Source organism: Ovis aries, chromosome 9 (genome assembly GCF_016772045.2).
Source record: "Ovis aries strain OAR_USU_Benz2616 breed Rambouillet chromosome 9, ARS-UI_Ramb_v3.0, whole genome shotgun sequence".
NCBI lineage: Eukaryota > Metazoa > Chordata > Mammalia > Artiodactyla > Bovidae > Ovis > Ovis aries.
Genome location: NC_056062.1, coordinates 77,062,390 through 77,079,794, shown reverse-complemented (window position 1 = coordinate 77,079,794; position 17,405 = coordinate 77,062,390). Strand labels below are relative to the sequence as shown.

Sequence of the window (17,405 nt, the reverse complement as noted above, 5' to 3'; positions counted from 1 at the left end):
ATAACAACTGAGTTTACTATTTTTAGGTATACAATTTAGTGGCCTTTAGTACAGTCACAGTATTGGACAGCCAACCACCTCTAATAGTTCCAAAATACTTCATCCCACCCCTGCCAAAGGGAAACCCCCATTAAGCCCCCAATTTGCTTTCTGTCTCTGTGGATTTACTTATTCTGGAGAGTTCATATAATAGAAACATACGGTGTGTAGCTTTTGTGCCTGACTCACATAGCTTATGTTTTCAAGGTTGGTCCATGGTGTGGCATGTGTGATGATGTCAGTTCTGTTTATGACTGAGTAATATTCCACTGTATGGATGTGTTGCACCCATTAATCTGGTGAAGGACATTTCAGCTGTTCCCACCATTGGCTGTTGTGAATAGTGCTGCTGTGAGCATCATGTGCAAGGTTTTGTTTGCATACCTGTTTTCAGTTCCTTTTGGGGTATTCCTAGGCATGGAATTGCTGGATCATATGGTAATTCTGTTTAGTTTTTTGAGAATTATATTGTAATTTTTAGATGTACTCAAGAAGGTGCTTCTACACAGACTGACTTTTAAGACTCATTCATTTTTTTAATGGAATGGTTATTGCTTATATATCATTTTATAAAAAGATAAGGAGGCTTTGTCTAGTTTTGGCATATATAATTTCTGTAAAATATTCATTAAAAAATTCACTATTCATGAACCCTATATTTATGCTTGCTTTTCCATCTAAACAGCTTTTTTTTTGGAAAAAAAAATTTAAACATCTATGCTTATTTTGTTTCTTCCATTAACCATATTCCTCTTTTCCTCTCCAGGAATCTCATATGTTACATTTCCCTGTATATACTTATTTACTCCCTGGCAACACATCATCTCTTTTAAGCTGCTTCTTCCTTCCTTTCTGCTGGTAATACACGTTTTGCTTGAAAATTCTTTTTTCTAAAGCGTCTTTTTCTTCTTCTATGGTGGGTGGTTATACATTATTTTTCAAAAAAAAAAAAAATTTTGCACTAAAATATGAGATGTGGCTATCATAACCAAAGATCACTGTTGAAATTTAAGTTTATGAAACTGTAGGGAGAATGTATGTATTATATTTGGCTCTATATAAATATAATTTTTTCACATAAAAAGTACTACTGAGTTAACTAATTTGAATGCATTCTACTAATTACCAGTGACTTTCTCAGTCTTGGGGAGCAACTTTTTTTAAAACCAGATTTATCCCAGACATAATTTAGTTTTGTTTTAAAATCTAAGTATGATACTTTGTGTGTTTAAAATGATGGGAAAGTGATAATCAGGGGTGGTAATCTGAATATTATTTATAGCCATTAGCAAATGTCATTAATACAAGGGTCCTTGTAGTAGACTCCATTATCAAATTCTTTCATCTTTATGCATATGAAAACACAATGAGTAGATCATTTTAGAGATGAAAAAATGCAAGGTAAGAGTATCTTAACCATATGTTAATGTTTCAAAAAGAAGCACTATTCCATTTGACAGCCACTCCTCGTCAGTTTTGGGCTTCCCAAGTGGCTGAGTGGTAAAGAATCCTGCCAGTGCAGGAGATACAGGTTCAATTCCTGGATTGGGAAGATCCCCTGGAGAAGGGAATGGCAACCCACTCTTGCCTGGGAGATCTCATGGACAGAGCAGCCTGGTGGTCTACAGTCCATGGGGTTGCAAAGAGTCAGACATGACTGAGCAACTAAGCACACACATGTACACACCCTTATCAGTTTTAGCAGACAGTCCTGTATACCTATTTTTAGTATGCAGTTTGGGCATAAAAGTTCTAAAGTACTTCTGTTAAGTCTCAAGAGTAATAATCACTTTAGCAATTATATGAAATGTTATGTGGGGCACATTTCTTCTAGGCTTCCTAAATTTTAGTTTTATACTTTACTTTTTTAAAAAATTAAAATTTTATTGCATATACATTTTAAAATTTCTTAAACCAATTAGAAGTGTCTTCATTTTTCTTTTGATACAAAAAAGATCTAAAGTTACATAGTTGGGAGCAACTTTTTTTTTTTTTTTAATTTTTATTTTTTTTTAACTATTTTATTTTATTTTTTATTTTTTTCTTTTTAGTTTTTTATTTTTTAAATTTTAAAATCTTTAATTCTTACATGCGTTCCCAAACATGGAGCAACTTTTAAAAGTCCTTTCAAAGACAGTTTATGTGGACAGCATATAGCTCAAGTTGGTGGTTTTCTACAGGAAAGTATACAAATGCATGTTGTTGTTCAGTCGCCAAGTCGTGTCCAACTCTCTGTGACCCCGTGAGCTGCGTAGCATTTCTGTTTTACCTTGATGTGACCTTCAGTAATATAAAAAAGCAAACTGCGTGATCAACAGAGAAAACTGATTTTCTTTTTAGGATAACAAAGATTTTGATCGCTCTGGATGGCCCAAACTGGCGGGAGAAGCTGCCGCCCATTCCTGCTGTGCCCACCTCCGCACAAGTGCGGGCTTGGCGGCCTGTGGTAGAGACGCCCCCAGACCAAGTGGGAGATTCCTGTTGCCATCCCCAGCCAGGCATGCCAGGTAGGGGAAGCCTGCATTCATTTCTTCTGAGGGTTACTGTGAGCTGTGCGTATTATTTCTCAGTAGAGCGGGAGGATAAGTGCGTGATATCAGGCGTCAGACCTGGGTTTAAGTTCAAGACCCTGCTCTCCCTCTGTCTAACTGCATAGTCTTAAGGAGTTGCTGCCCACGTCCAGTGTCTTCATGTATATGAAAGGGGGAGGTGTGAGTAGCTGTCTCACGGAGTTATGCTCAGGAATAAGAGGAGATATGCATACGGCATACTCAGCACAACGTGCTGCCTGTGTAAGCGTACAGTAACCTCTTCATAGAGTTGGACTATAAAGAAAGCTGAGTGCCGAAGAATTGATGCTTTTGAACTGTGGTGTTGGGGAAGACTCTTGAGAGTCCCTTGGACTGCAAGGAGATCCAGCCAGTCCATCCTAAAGGAAATCAGTCCTGAATGTTCATTGGAAGGACTGATGTTGAAGCTGAAATTCCAATACTTTGGCCACCTGATGCAAAGAAATGACTCATTTGAAAAGACTCTGATGCTGGGAAAGATTGAAGGCAGTAGGAGAAGGGGACAACAGAGGATGAGATGGTTGGATGGCGTCACCAACTCAATGGACATGAGTTTGAGTCAGCTCTGGAAGTTGGTGATGGACAGGGAGGCCGGGCGTGCTGCAGCCCATGGGGTCAAAAAGAGTTGGACATGACTGAGTGACTGAACTGAACTGACTGAACCTCTTCATAAAGGTTGTTACTGTTTAATCGCTCAGTTGTTTATAGCTCCGGCTCCTCTGTCCGTGGGATTTCCCAGGTAAGAATAGTGGAGTGGGTTGCCACTTCTTGCTCCAGGGGATCTTCTCGATCCAAGCATTGAACCTGCATCTCCTGCATTACAGGTGAATTCTTTACCACTGAGCCACCAGGGACGCTCCTAATAAAGGTTGAGTCAGCATTATTATTAACAATAAGAAAATGAATTAAGTAGCCATGTAGTTCTCATCATACCATGAATGTGGTGGCAAGGCTAGTGTCATGAAATTGATGTTTTTGAAAGAATAAAGCCTTATAACATGTATCTTAGCAGCACCTCCTTCTCCCTTTCATCATAGTTGTTTAGGTCCACAACTATATCCCCACAGTGCCCATCTCAGCACTTTGTGTAGAGTGTGAGGTCAGTGTGACTTCACGCTTGCCTTCTTCCTGAAAGCCAGCTGAGGCTGTTTCTACTGCCTGCGTAGGGAGCCATGGGTGTCTTTGTTGGGCTTCATCTTGCAAAGCCCCTGAGGTTCCTGAACTGACATGTCCCGAAGGCTGGTGTTAGACCCTCACTCTTTTCCTTGCCTAGAAAGAAGAGGCAGGGAACTTATACCAAGGCTTTTAAATGGGCAGCAGTTCTGGGGAAAGTGTGGGAATCTCTAGTTTCTAGAGTCTGTAATCAGTGGGGACTGGCACAAAGTATTTGGTCAGTAAAGAGTAGCTCTTCATTATTAATAATGTGCAAAAACTAACCATGCTGTAGATATGTGCTAGCAAGTCATGAGCACAAGAATAATCAGTTCTTTCCGTTCATATTTATTAGTGAGACTGGATTCCATGTTCCTAAAAACAGTATGGGAAGAAAAGCTTGAGGAAAAATTTTCAGCAAATTAGAGGGAAAAAATCCTCTGTAATAATCTGTTATAGAGCTTATATAGATGCCAAGATTTATGGCGAGTGTCATTTGGCTGCATAGTGTGAGATCTTTTGAAACATGAAACATTAGGCAGAAATATTCTGTGATTTGAAATAAAGGATGAAAAGTTAATATCCTTGCCATTTGTGTGGGAGGGACAAATAAGGTTATCATTTATATTCTGAGTTTATGCTATAAATTCAGTGCATCTATCAGGATCTTTAGATCATAGAATTTAAAGATATATTTTTAAAATTAAGTGATGGATTTTCATTTTATATCTAGATACTCTATAAAGTTAATACACAGATTTAAAACTTAAAATTTTAATATTTTATGTATGGTAGACAACCTTGGTTGCAAGTCACAGAAAATCTGTTGACTTATAACTGTAAGGAGATAGTTTTGGCTCAAAGTAACTGAAAGGACCTGGGCAGGCTCCAAAATCAGGTACAATTTGTCAGGGCTCAGGGTATGGCCAGAAGTAGAGAACTGTAGCAGTTTTAGACTTAATGACTGCACAGATCAGTGTCCAAAGAGAGAGAGAGAGACACTACTGCTTTTGGTGGTATTAATTTAAGGATGAGGAAATACATTGCCCTAAAGACCTAGCTTTTTTTGGCCTGTTGTTCTGTAGGCTAAACTGTCTTGGTATTTATTCTAATGAGTCATATACTTATTCCTGAGCCACTCCCTGTGATGAAGAAATGCCTTGATTGGCTCAGACCCAAATTCTGATTGGTGGGGTCAGCTTCTCCTGGACACGTGGGCTGAGTAGGAGAGGAGTGAGAGCTGCGTGAATATCGAGGTACCCTTAGGAAGAAGGGAATGGATCCTGAGTGGAGGGTCATGCTCACGGCAAGATAATAGGCAACAGTAATAGCTGGGACTCTCTGATTGCTGGTAACAGAAAACCCGACCATGAATGTCTTAAGCAGAAAAGGTTGTTTATTGGCTGCCCTCTTGTGGAAAAGTCCACAGATAGGATAGCTGCCCGGGCGGCTGGATTCAGGGCTAAGAGGTTATGCTTGAGCTCTCTGTCTTAGCATCTCTCTTGCTCTGTTGACCCCATTCTCAGACAGATTCTCCCCTTGTATTGCACAATGACAAAATAGCCCCTCCTTTTATCCTCGTGTTCCACAGGGAAAAGCAAGAATCACCTTAGCAGAAGCTGCCACAGAAATCTTATTGTCACTCATTGGCTCTCATAGGTCCTTCCCTGACCAGTTAGCCGACTGTGGCCAAGGGAGTATAATGTGCTGGTTAGCAAAGCACAGGTTATTACCCCAAAAGGTAGGGTGGGGTGGGGTTTGCTTTGCTGAAACCGCAGGAGCAGAGAGGGGAGGAGGTGTGGTTTTTCCAAGGAAACTTGGACTATTGGAAGAGGTCTAATTCAGGCTTTAGTGGGTTTGTTGGTTCATTTTTCACAACACAGTTACCGTTTCCAGCAGAGAGAAGGCATACCAATATGGATAAGATGATACAATTGCTTGTATTCTATTTTCTAATGTGAAAAAACTGTGTTGTCATTGTGTAATCAAATTTTTACTTGTAACCAATTTATCTTTTTAATTCATATATAAAATTTTGTTCCATTTAGACTTTAGCTCTGTGTGGTTTGTGGTCACTTAGTTTACAGTATACTTAAAGTTTTGTAGAGGTGCTTGTATGAATAATTCCACTTCTTTTGTGTGTCCCATAGATGAAAAATTATTTAAAACCCTTAAAGAAGAAGGAAATCAATGTGTAAAAGACAAAAACTATAAAGATGCCCTTAGTAAATACAGTGAATGCTTGAAGATTAACAACAAGGAATGTGCCATTTATACAAACAGGCAAGTTCTCTGCCACTTGCTCTATTTCTTATGTTGATATCTTTGATGAAAAAATTATAGACTGATTAATTGCCAGCTTTTCCCCATGACTGAGAATTTGGTATATACAGTAACTTGTTTTAAGTGAGTGTTCTTTTTTTAAAAAAAGAAGTGAGGCCATAGGAGAGATTGAAAGCCTGAGGTATCTTGGTGTCTTGCTGCTGGGAGGGCTGACACAGGCTGTGTTAGGGTTCCTGCTCAGCCGTTGCTGGCTTGGCGGTGCTGCCCCTCCCTCCCTGGTGTGAGGCCTCCCTGCCCCTCCCCCACCTGCCTCCCTGGTGTGGGGCCTCCCTGCTCCTCCCTGGTGTGAGGCCTCCCTGCCCTTCCCTCCCTGGTGTGAGGTCTCCCTGCTCCTCCCTGTGTGAGGCAGCTGGTGTGAGGCCTCAGCCTCCAGAGTGGGACCGGGAATCAGCTGTCTTGCAGGCTAGTGTCTCCAGTGCCCCTTTCCTCTTGAAGTACTGAGGGCAGGGTCTGCGTCTTCTGGAGGGTAGTCGGAATGAGCCGACTGTTCCAGAACGCTGCTCACGTTATGGTGAAAAAGGCAGTTACCTGGAATACAGTGATTGGGGATTTTTTAGGGAGTAGAGTCTTCAGGGACAAGGACGATTAAGGTATGGTTTCTGAAGAATAGTGACTCAGCATGGGTTTTTGTAGCTGTTTCAGAAAATATTTTAAACTTTAAGTTCTCACTGTTTTGTTTTGCCACACGTTTTCCTCTTTTTGGCAACCTTCTTTTGTGAAAAGTTCTGTTACTAAACCAGCATTTTTCTGCCCTTCTGTTCGGCCTCTGTGGTCTTGGACGTCAGTGGCCTCTTAATTTTCCCCAGAGACTACCTCCCCTCTCGTGCAGACTGCTCACGTGCCTGGCACTCCCCTGTTCCCTCTCTAAGGCTTTTCTTTTCTTTTTTTTTAGGCTTTTCTTTCCCTGCTGTTCTTGGGCTTCTAAAGGTGTAGATCCCTTTTTTGCTCTAATAGCTGCTGGCCCATTTCATCTTCTCCCCAGCTCCATTTACCACCTTCCAGTTCTGAGCCCCACATCTCTGTGGACATGAGTTTGAGCAAGCTGTGGGAGTCGGTGATGGACAGGCAAGCCTGGCGAGCTGCAGTCCACGGGGTCACGAAGAGTCAGACACGACTGAGCGCCTGAACCGACTGATCTCTGTCCTGAGCCCTGGACCTGAGTGCCACAGCCCTGCCTTCTGCGCTCATGATGGGTTCTCACCCTTGACCCACGCCTCCCTTGTCAGTCCATGCAGTGCAGGTGTCCTGAGGTGTCCTGACTTCTCAACTCTTCTAGGACTTCTAAACTCCTTGCCGTCCCCACTCCCTTTCAGTCCCGCTCCGGCTGTCACCAACTCCCCCTCACCGTCTGCCGCACCCTCCCAGGTGTTCCCTGCACAGCCTCGTCCCTTCCGATTCTCCACTTGGCAGCTAGAGTGACCTTCCCCAAACACAGTGATTGGGTCCGCCTCTGTTTAAAAACCCATCGTGCATACTAAGTTGCTTCAGACCGCATGGACTGTAGCCCGCCAGGCTCCTCTGTCCATGGGATTCACCAGGCAATAATATTGGAGTGGGTGGCCATGCCCTCCTCCGGGGGATCTTCCTGACCCAGGGATCGAGCCTGTGTCTCTCACGTCTCCTGCGTTGGCAGGTGGATTCTTACCACTAGCACCACCTGGGAGAACCTTAAAAACCCATCACCAGACTCCATTAAGTGCTGGATAAAGCTCAGCCTCCTGCCAGGCCCTTCCTGTCTGGCCTCCCCCTCCCCAAACACCCGCCCCCCCCACTCCCGCCATAGCGCCAGGAGTGCCACGTTCTCTGTTACTGTTGAACTCTGCGCACTGTGTGCCCTCCCTCCAGCTTAAGTCTCAGCCCGGTGCCTTCCCATTGGATAATACTCACTGCGCACGTACTCTGGGCTTCAACTTAAATGTCCCTTCTTCTGGGAAGTCTTCCCTGACTATCCCTTCACTTCAGTTTCACCAAGTCTGAAGAGACTCTCAGCTCTGTGTTCCCAGAGCATCCTTGACAGATTTCACTGCATTTGCTGCTTTTAACAGACTGTCTCTTCCCCTAGACTGCAGCCTCCTTGAGGGCCTGGACTGTTTTGATTGCAGTGGTATCCCCAGGGTCCCTAATTGCAAGTATTGCTAGAAAATGCCATCACTGGAGAAAAAAAAAAATGTTAGGTTTCAATTGCAGCAGCTGTGGTATCAAAACAGACTTACTTAGTTATTTTCTGATTTCTATTAGCTGCCCAGATTTATGGATATGTTGTTTTTACCTTTCATAATGCTGAGTTCCATTTCATTACACCAGAGCCCTCTGTTACTTGAAGCTGGGCCAGTTTGAAGAGGCAAAGCAGGACTGTGACCAGGCCCTTCAGATGGATCACGGGAACGTGAAAGCTTGCTATAGACGAGCCCTTGCTCACAAAGGGCTCAAGGTGAGGAAATCTTCGTTTTCATATGTCAGGGTCATCTTTGAACAAATTACGTGCTTTCGATGAACATAAATTGTGGGCTTGAGGAATGGGCATGGCAGTATCCTGTTTAAGCCTGGTTCTGTAGTCACCAATCCTGAAATCTAGGAAGATGCCGCAGATTTCTAAGATTCCTTCCAGCTCAAAAATGATGATTTATTTCCTGATTTTCTGAGGAGTGTCGTTAGTTAGAATAGGTCCACTTTAAGGGACAGGAAGGTTTGCTGAGTTACTGAAGGCCATCGGCAATGCCGCTGGATTCCTCGGGCAGAGGGCTGGGGTTGTCTGTGGCGGGGTGGGGAGGAAGGAACGGGACAGAAGAGGTGTTCACCCATGGACACTGGCAGAGACGCAGCAGAGGCGGAAGTTCATGTGATTTGAGCCTTAAACTGGCAAGTGGTCCCTATGAGGCCATAGGACAGCATTCTTCTCCAAGAAAACCATGCCATTATTTTCAAAGAAGGTTTATATAATTAGACTTTTCTTGATGCTGCTGCTTCTGTGTGGAAAACTCAAGTGAACATTTTCATTTGTAGAAAATAACACAAAACTCAGAACATTCTGGGAAATGGCATTTCCTGCAATGGTATTTTTAAAGAATCTGATTAAAGTTTAATACAGTGAAGTTCGCACATTGTAAGTGTACACATCATTTACTTTTTTTTCTTCTTTAAAGTTTGTTTTAATTGAGATATAATTGACATTTTATATTAGTATCAGATGTACAGCATAGTGATTTGATATTTGTATGTATTGTGAAATGATCAGATGATCACAGTATGTTTAGTTCACGATACCGCTGCTGCTAAGTCACTTCAGTCGTGTCCGACGCTGTGTGACCCCATAGATGGCAGCCCACCAGGCTCCCCCATCCCTGGGATTCTCCAAGCAAGAACACTGGCGTGGGTTGCCATTTCCTTCTCCGAGTTCACCATACAGTTAACACATTTTTTTCTTGTGATGAGAACTTTCAAGATTTCAAGATTCTCTCGGAGACTCTCAAATGTACAATATGCTATTATTACCTCTTGTCATCATGCTGTACGTCACATCTCCCTGGCTTATTTCGTAACTGAAATTTCATACCTTCTGAACATCTTTGACCATTCTGCCCATCTTCTACTCCCCAACCCCCACCTTTCCTCTGCAACCACTATTTTTGTTCTCTGTTTCTGTGAGTTCAGGTTGTTTTTCATTGTTGGGTTTACTTTTTTTTTTTTAGCCAGGTCTGGGGACTGGCTCAGAGGGTAAAGCATCTGTCTGCAAGGTGAAAGACCTGGGTTCGATCCCTGGGTCAGGAAGATCCCCTGGAGAAGGAAATGGCAACCCACTCCAGTACTCTTGCCTGGAAAATCCCATGGACGGAGAAGCCTGGAGGCTACAAACCCACGGGGTTGCAAAGAGTCAGACACAACTGAGCAACTTCATTTTTTTCTTTTTTTGGACTCCACATATAAGAGATCATATGGTAATTGTCTTTCTCTCTATGACCAATTTTACTTAGCATGATGCCTTCAAAGTCCATCGTGTTGTCACAAATGGCAAGACTTGCCTTTTTAATGGCTGAATAATATTCTGCTGTGTGGATATACCACATTCTCTTTATCCATTCGTTCATCGATGGACACTTAGGCTGCTGTTGTGAGTAATGCTGCAGTGAGCGTGGGAGTGTCCTTTTGAGTTAGAGTTTCCGCTTCCTTCGGATGAATCCTGGGGCCGTGTCCCGGCTTCTGTCTTGGGTGGCTGTGATGCGTGTGGTGCAGTGTGATGAGGGAGGGTGTACAGCAGGAGGGAGAGGTCTGCAGGCAGACTGTTGACCTTACTGAGTTTGAGAGCATTCTTTTAACTCCATAAAACCTAGGTTTTGTTGAAAGAGGGTGGCCATGTTTTTTGTGTCCTGTATCAGATGAGGATGTGTGCTTGTGTGCTCTGAGCACTCAGGCTTTTCTAGGGCCTAGATCCCCTCTGGTTGCAGTGGAGTGACACCCGTACTGAGGCAGGATGACCCGTCACGACCCCTCAGCCATGCTGCTGCCCTGCCTCCCCTCCCCGGCCCCTCCTTTTGTTATAAAGGATACAGATGAACAGAGTCGAAGAGGTGCAGAGGGCAAGGTCCAGAAGTGTCCCAAGTGTAGGAGCTTCTGTCCTGGTGAAAGTGGGCCGTGCCCCCCTCCGGCGCATGGCTGCCCCATTCGCCAGCCCAGCAGCTCCACGGCGGCCCTGGACGCCCAGGGTGTTTGCCCTATTCCCGGTGCTCAGGCCGCCTGACCACAGCCACCACACGCCCCCCCGCACCCTCCCCCCCGCCCCGCTTCTCTTTTGTTAACAACATACTCATTTGTAAACCTCGCAGAAAGATCTCCTGGTTGGGGGGGCGGGCGGTGTGGCAGCATGAATTAAAAGAGGCTTCCTGAAAGTTTACTCAATTGTTTTTGAACTTAATGGATTGGGTCCATGAGGCAGTCATGATCTGTGTGACTCATGAGCTTCTATATCATTATTCCAAACTCTTAGAGCAGGTTTATCCCATACTGGCTGCCTCACTGTTTGAAAGACTGGAATTTTATACTTCCTTGGAATGAATTCTGGAAATTGCATTATGATGCAGAAAGAGAATCCCAACTTTTAGTGATCCTACCCTGGTAGAGTGTGAGACTGGCAGCTTGTTTTTCTGGTTTGATCTCTCATAGCTTTATCTATGTCCCCTGTGGTTTGAGTTATGTGCCAAGTGAATTTGAGTATCTTCAAAGGCTGTTTATAAAATGCATCAGAACTCACACCTGGACTGGCTTCCTCTGTCTGACTGGTAAGGAGGTAGCCTATGGGCCCACAGGGAGCAGGGCCTTGCCTGTGCTTCTGAGTTAAACTCTGCTTTCTCAGATTATTTTGTTTTCTAGCTGGCTTTAATTTGTGTGTGTGTGTGTGCCAGGTTTGACAACTACAGAGCTTTCCTTTTTTTTTCTCTATATAGTTTATTTTTGGCTGCACGGGGTCTTCATTGCTGTATGCTGGCTTTCTCTAGTTGTGGAAAGCAGGGCTCCTCCCTAGTTGTGGTGCGTTGGTTTCTCACTCCTGTGGCTTCTCTTGTTGCAGAGCACAGACTCTAGGGCACGCGGGCTCGGTGATCAGCACACAGGCTCAGTTGCCTCATGGCATGTGGGATCTTCCCGGACCAGGGATCAAACCCACGTCCCTTGCATTGGCAGGCGGATTCTTAACCGCTGGGCCACCAGGGAAGTACAGGGCTTTTCTTCCTGTTCAGCTGCTCTTCATAAGAAAAGGTAACTGAGCATCTTGGTTTCAGTTCCAGTTTGTTTACTCTCTCAAGTGCCACGCGTGTGCTGGGCTGTGGGAGCACAGAGGTGGTGAGACAGGTAGCCTGCCCTCAGGAACTGGCAGCCATCGGGGACGCCAGCAGGCCCAAAGGATCGAAAACAGTAACATCATCTAAAGTAATTGTTGTTATTGTAGTTTAAGCACATTTATTAATAGTAAATGTTGTCACAAACATATGTGATTGATCTTTTTTTTCCAGGCCTACTAAGGTCATTAGCACCTCTTCCTGTCCTCCTTTTTTGCAGGAGCCACTTTGCTCTGTGTGGGAGCTCTGCCCTCCACTCCAGGGGCTGGCTTCCTTTCCAGTCTCCTCTGCTCTGACAAGCAGTATCAAAGGAGACGCCTGCCCTTGTTAGCGTCCATCTCAGCCGTTGCTTTTCTTACTTGCATAAATGACAGTGCACGCACACTTTATTTATTCGTCTATACCCTCGTCTTATTGCTTTCCCTCATAAGACGTGAGCTTCCATGAGGGCCCAGGCCCCGCTGTCTGCTCCCCCTCCATGTCCCAGCCCACAGCACACGGAGCACCAGTGACCCGTCTGCTCTGACGCTGTGTTGACCCGGCGGCCGGGCCCCTCCTCTACACCCCCCACCCCGTGGCCGTCCGGCCCTTCCTGCACTCGGGCCCTCTCTCCACACTGCCTGCCTCTGTTTATCATTTATCGAAGTGTATTTCTTGCTTTCTTAGTTTTTCTTCTAACCAAACAGATTGGTTCTTTAGGCACGAACTGTCCTTGAACGGATGGAAAAAGAGTCATGTCCACGCCTCGGTGGTGACCCTCCATTTCCAAGGCTCCATTTTCAGGCCTCTCCTTTGAGCTCCACAACCGTCCTCACACCTGCCTTCTGCTCATTGCTGCCTCGATCATCTCACAGATCATCTTTCTGTGCCTCGGTTTCCTCATCTTTAAATGGGGACAGTAAAAGTTAGTATTTAGAGGGTGGTTGTGGGAATAAAATGCGGAGAAGGAAGACTATTCCCCGTTCCGCCTGCCCCGCCGCTCCCTGCCTGAACACCCAGGATGGAGACACAGGGCCACTGGTTTTCTTGAAGCAGGTTCTGACTGTGCTCTGGTGACACGTTGGTGTGTGCAGATTGGTTGTCAATAGTACTGATGTACTATATAGTTCGTAAATAATTCGCCTTTTTTAAACAATAAGTTAGAGCGGTTTAAGGCTATCCCTTTAAGCACATCGCTCTTGCTCTGGTGTATTGCTGGGTGGAGTGGGAAGGGCTGTGTCCTTACAGCTAATCCCCCAGGAATGTCACATAACCACTAACTCATTTTACCTGTGCTTCGTGTCCAGCGCATGCTATTATTATAAGTCGAGAATACTTGAGAGGTTACACATCATTGGAATTCTTCGCCTCCTCACAGAATTAATTTTGGCTTAATCAGAACATGAGTCTGGTCTATAGTTCTAGAATATGGCCTCTCACCAGCGGGCTGATTTTGTGGTGTCCTTCTCTGCCACCAGATTCTGCGCAGTGTTTGGTTAAACACAACACTTTTCATTCCCTTCTACCTCTCCAAGGTATTGCCTGACTCTTTATGGAAGAAAAAATGTTGGTCTAGCCTGTCTGGATAGCTTACAACTCCAAGGGTGTCATGGAATAGGATATTATGGTAACAACTAAGATTTGTCCAGCTCTTTGTAGGTATTAAGCCACTCACATTTTATTAATTCATTTATTACTTGGCATAACTCTGTGAAAACTAGAATGAAGAATCTTTTGTTATTTCTATTTTAAAGATGAGAAAACTGAAGCCCAGAAAGGTGATGTGGGATCTAGCTCAAGTTTTCGCTGCTAGTAGGTGCTGATATGAGGCTGTTGCTTCTTTCATTTATTCATTTAGCAGACAGTGCCTGTGTGTCAGGGACAGTGAAAGCTGTGGTAATACAGGATTTAACTTCTGACTCCAGGTTCTGTGCTCACTCTGCTGTGTTATGTGTGTGTGTGCGCGCTCAGTTGCTCAGTCGTGTCCGACTCTTTGTGACCCTGTGGACTGTAGCCCACCAGGCTCCTCTGTCCATGGGATTCTCCAGGCAAGAACACTGGAGTAGGTTGCCATGCCCTCCTCCAGGGAATCTTGCTGACCCAGGGATCAAACTTGAGTCTCCTGAATTGACAGGTGAATCCTTTATCACTAAGCCACCTGGGAAGCCCCTTTTGTGTTATGGATTATAGTATCTTAGCCCAAGACTTAGCTCATAGGCCTGACTTCTTTCACTAATGGGAACCTACTGCACACGCTCTGTGTACTTATCTCACCAATTCAGGCTCATCTGTGCCCCTTGTCCTTTTATTTATGAGAATTATTTTCTCTGCCCTCCTGCTTTCAGAATTATCAAAAAAGTTTAAACGATCTCAATAAAGTTCTCCTACTAGACCCAAGTATTGTTGAGGCAAAAATGGAACTGGAAGAGGTTACCAGAATCCTTAATATTAAGGATAATACAGCATCATTCAACAAAGAAAAGGAGAGAAGGAAAATTGAGATTCAAGAGGTACGTGAATTTGATTATCTCTGAAAGTACTCTTTTGGAGATTCTATACTCATATGGGATTCTGAGGTCATATTCCTATGAATTTTAAAAATTCTGTATTTTTATCCTAGTATTCAGTGAAGACATTTTAACAGATTATAATGACAAAATTTTTTTTTTTGTTGTGATAACTGGCCGTTGCATTTCCACCTTGGATTTAAGAACCTGTTGGGTGTCTGCATTCTTTCTTTCTGTGCTCCTCTCCCTCCATGCCACCTGGCCTGTGGCTTTATTGCTTCCACTCCAGGTTGCCCTGTGAGCCTGTGACCACTGAGCTTTGCTTCCTGGTTGACCTGAAGAACCCTAGAGGACTGATTCAGTTTCAGCGTCCTGCACACCACACCCAGAGAAGTTCCTGATCAGTTCAGACCTTTCTTAGTATTTGTAAACAAGATCAGCCTCATCAGGGGTCCTGGCCCACCTAGAACCAAACCTGCCTTTGTGATTTCAGATAACCCAGTGCCTTGTGTTGTAGCCTTTAGTGAAGAATGTCAGCTCGTGGATCCCTATGTATTCATGAATGCTCATATCAACCTACCTATCATCTAACATTTCCACTAAGAGTAGGAGGCTAATATGTGAAAGAAGCAAGGGAGTTTTTTCCCCACTAAGGAGGGAAGAAAAAAACTCTTTTTAAGAGAACTGAAAAATGTAAGTTCAAGTCCCTATCAAATATAAGGAAATAAGTAAATATAAAATCTGTCATGAAGAGATACAAAGTTGTTATAGGTCTTCTTTTACACAGCAGCTTTTACTCATGGAAAATTATAAAAATTTCATGGTCATATTCTCAATGTCAAAAAAAATGTTAAACCTTAAAAAAAGAATACTTTTATGAATGGATGCTTAGACTTTAAAACTTCTCTTCCTAAAAAATAAGTAGATTTTATGATTTATTGCAAATTATATATTTTTCACTCAGAACTTGACTAAAATACAGCCCATGGTGTTTTTCAGTTCCTTCCTGTTTTAATGAAAGTAACCTGGGGGGGTGTGCAGGCACTGCTGTCTGGGTCCTGGTGTAATTCTTCTCCTCCTGCAGGTGAGTGAAGGCCATCAGGAAGAGCCTGAGGGGACCTCGAAGGAGGTCCCCATGGACAGCCTTGCTTCTGAGAAGGGGGACACCAGCAACGGGCCACAGGAGCTCTATGAGAAACTGCTGATCTCCAAGCCTAACAATGCCTACGAATTTGGTCAGGTTATAAACGCCATCAGCACGAGGAAAGATCAAGGAGCCTGCGCACACCTGCTAGCCATCACTGAACCGAAAGATTTGCCAGTGTTGTTGAGTAACAAACTTGAAGGGGACACATTCCTCCTCCTCCTCCAGTCTCTGAAAAGTCATCTTATTGATAAAGATCCCTCCTTGGTGTATCAGCATCTTTTATATCTGAGCAAAGCAGAAAGGTTTAAGGTAAGTGGCAAAAATATCTCATTCGTGGAGATAGATTCTTTTAGGGTTTTTATAACTTCAAAATGTTCATTTATAAGCTGATATAATTTTTTCCCTTATTGCAGATGATGTTGACACTAATTAGCAAAGGCCAGAAGGAACAGATTAAGCAGCTCTTTGATGACCTCTCAGATGCACCAAACAAACATTTTACTTTAGAAGATGTACAGGCCCTCAAAAGGCACTATGATCTTTAAATCAAGATAATGGTTAGATTTCTTCCATGTATGTATGTGTTCCGGTAATGCCAGTGAGATGGTATTGTAATAGAGTTGCATGGATAAAACCTGGCTTAGAAAAGATCCCTTGGTCTGGACTATAAAATATTTTACTTATTTTTATACACAGAACACGTATATTCTACAATCTGCTTTTTATTAGTTGTAAATATTTTCTTATGTACCAGAGCTAACATCTTTATATTTAATAATAAGTATATTTGGAACTTGTTAAGATGCATTTTAATTTATATTATACATTTTCTCTTAATGACTTGTTAAAATTTTGAGTTAAATTCTACTTCTTTGGGCTATGAAGCAGTCCTCTTAAGTTTGATAGAAATGTCATTTCTTTATAGTTCATTTTTAAAAGTGAAAATCATTAACAGTGATTATTACGTCACCTTTATTTCCTGCTAAGATATATATAAATCCCATTTTATATTACTTATGGATGACAGGCCTCTAAGATGAAACACAACATTTAAGTCTATAATATGAAATGATTATTAAATGTGGTTATTTAGCGCTATAAGAGGAACCTATTTTTTTCTAATATGGAAGTATTGCCTACTAATTAAGAACAGAAATTGCCAAAAATTCTATTACTAGATTTTTAAAGGCTGGTTTCCCTTATGTCTTGTTTATATAAGCAATAACAGAACCAACACTGTATAAAATCAACCAAGCCTGCATTTCTATTTGAATTGTCACTCACACATTTCCCCCAAACATTTTAAATTACTTCTCCCTCTTTTGTCCCCTCCTCCTTTAAGCATGATCATATTTATTCCCTTAGTGCAAAAGGGAAAATGAAGAACTCTTTATATTGAGAGCTCGCTTGTTACTTGGGTCAAAGTAAAGGTATTTCTGACAATAAAACTCTCAGGCCTCTCTCAGTGTGCTGTCGTAAAGGTGTTTCTTACAGTAAACCTCTCCAGCCTCTCTCAGTGTGCTGTCGTAAAGGTGTTTCTGACGGTAAACCTCTCCGGCCTCTCTCAGTGTGCTGTCGTTTATTCCTGTGGTCTTGGGTCGGTTCTCTTTTTTCTGGAGCATTCTCTTGTTCTTCAGAAGAGCAGATGAAAGAAGACTGTCGCATTCATTATTGCCATACGCATTATTATTTTATCTAATATTTAATAATTAAAGAATATTTAAAGTGTTGTGGGGAAATGGTTTCAAACGGCCATTTTTCCTTAAAATATTTATGTATTTATTTCCGGCTGTGCTGGGTCTTCGTTGCTGCGCGGACTTTCCTCCAGTCGAGGTGCGCA

General features: G+C 43.1%; 1 protein-coding gene across 3 annotated transcripts in view; it reads left to right on the top strand.

The window, feature by feature from the left end:
- The window catches only part of SPAG1 (sperm associated antigen 1), an 82,400-nt gene extending 65,370 nt beyond the window's left edge, over nt 1–17,030 (top strand). For all 3 annotated transcript variants that reach the window (XM_060393896.1, XM_027973177.2, XM_042254438.1), the window contains 6 exons: nt 2,380–2,546; nt 5,912–6,044; nt 8,409–8,535; nt 14,257–14,421; nt 15,503–15,874; nt 15,979–17,030. In XM_060393896.1, coding sequence (XP_060249879.1) covers nt 2,380–2,546; nt 5,912–6,044; nt 8,409–8,535; nt 14,257–14,421; nt 15,503–15,874; nt 15,979–16,110 — 1,096 coding nt within the window. In that variant the 3' untranslated portion in view covers nt 16,111–17,030. The remainder of the gene's footprint in view (nt 1–2,379; nt 2,547–5,911; nt 6,045–8,408; nt 8,536–14,256; nt 14,422–15,502; nt 15,875–15,978) is intronic.
- The last annotated feature ends 375 nt before the right edge of the window (nt 17,031–17,405 follow it).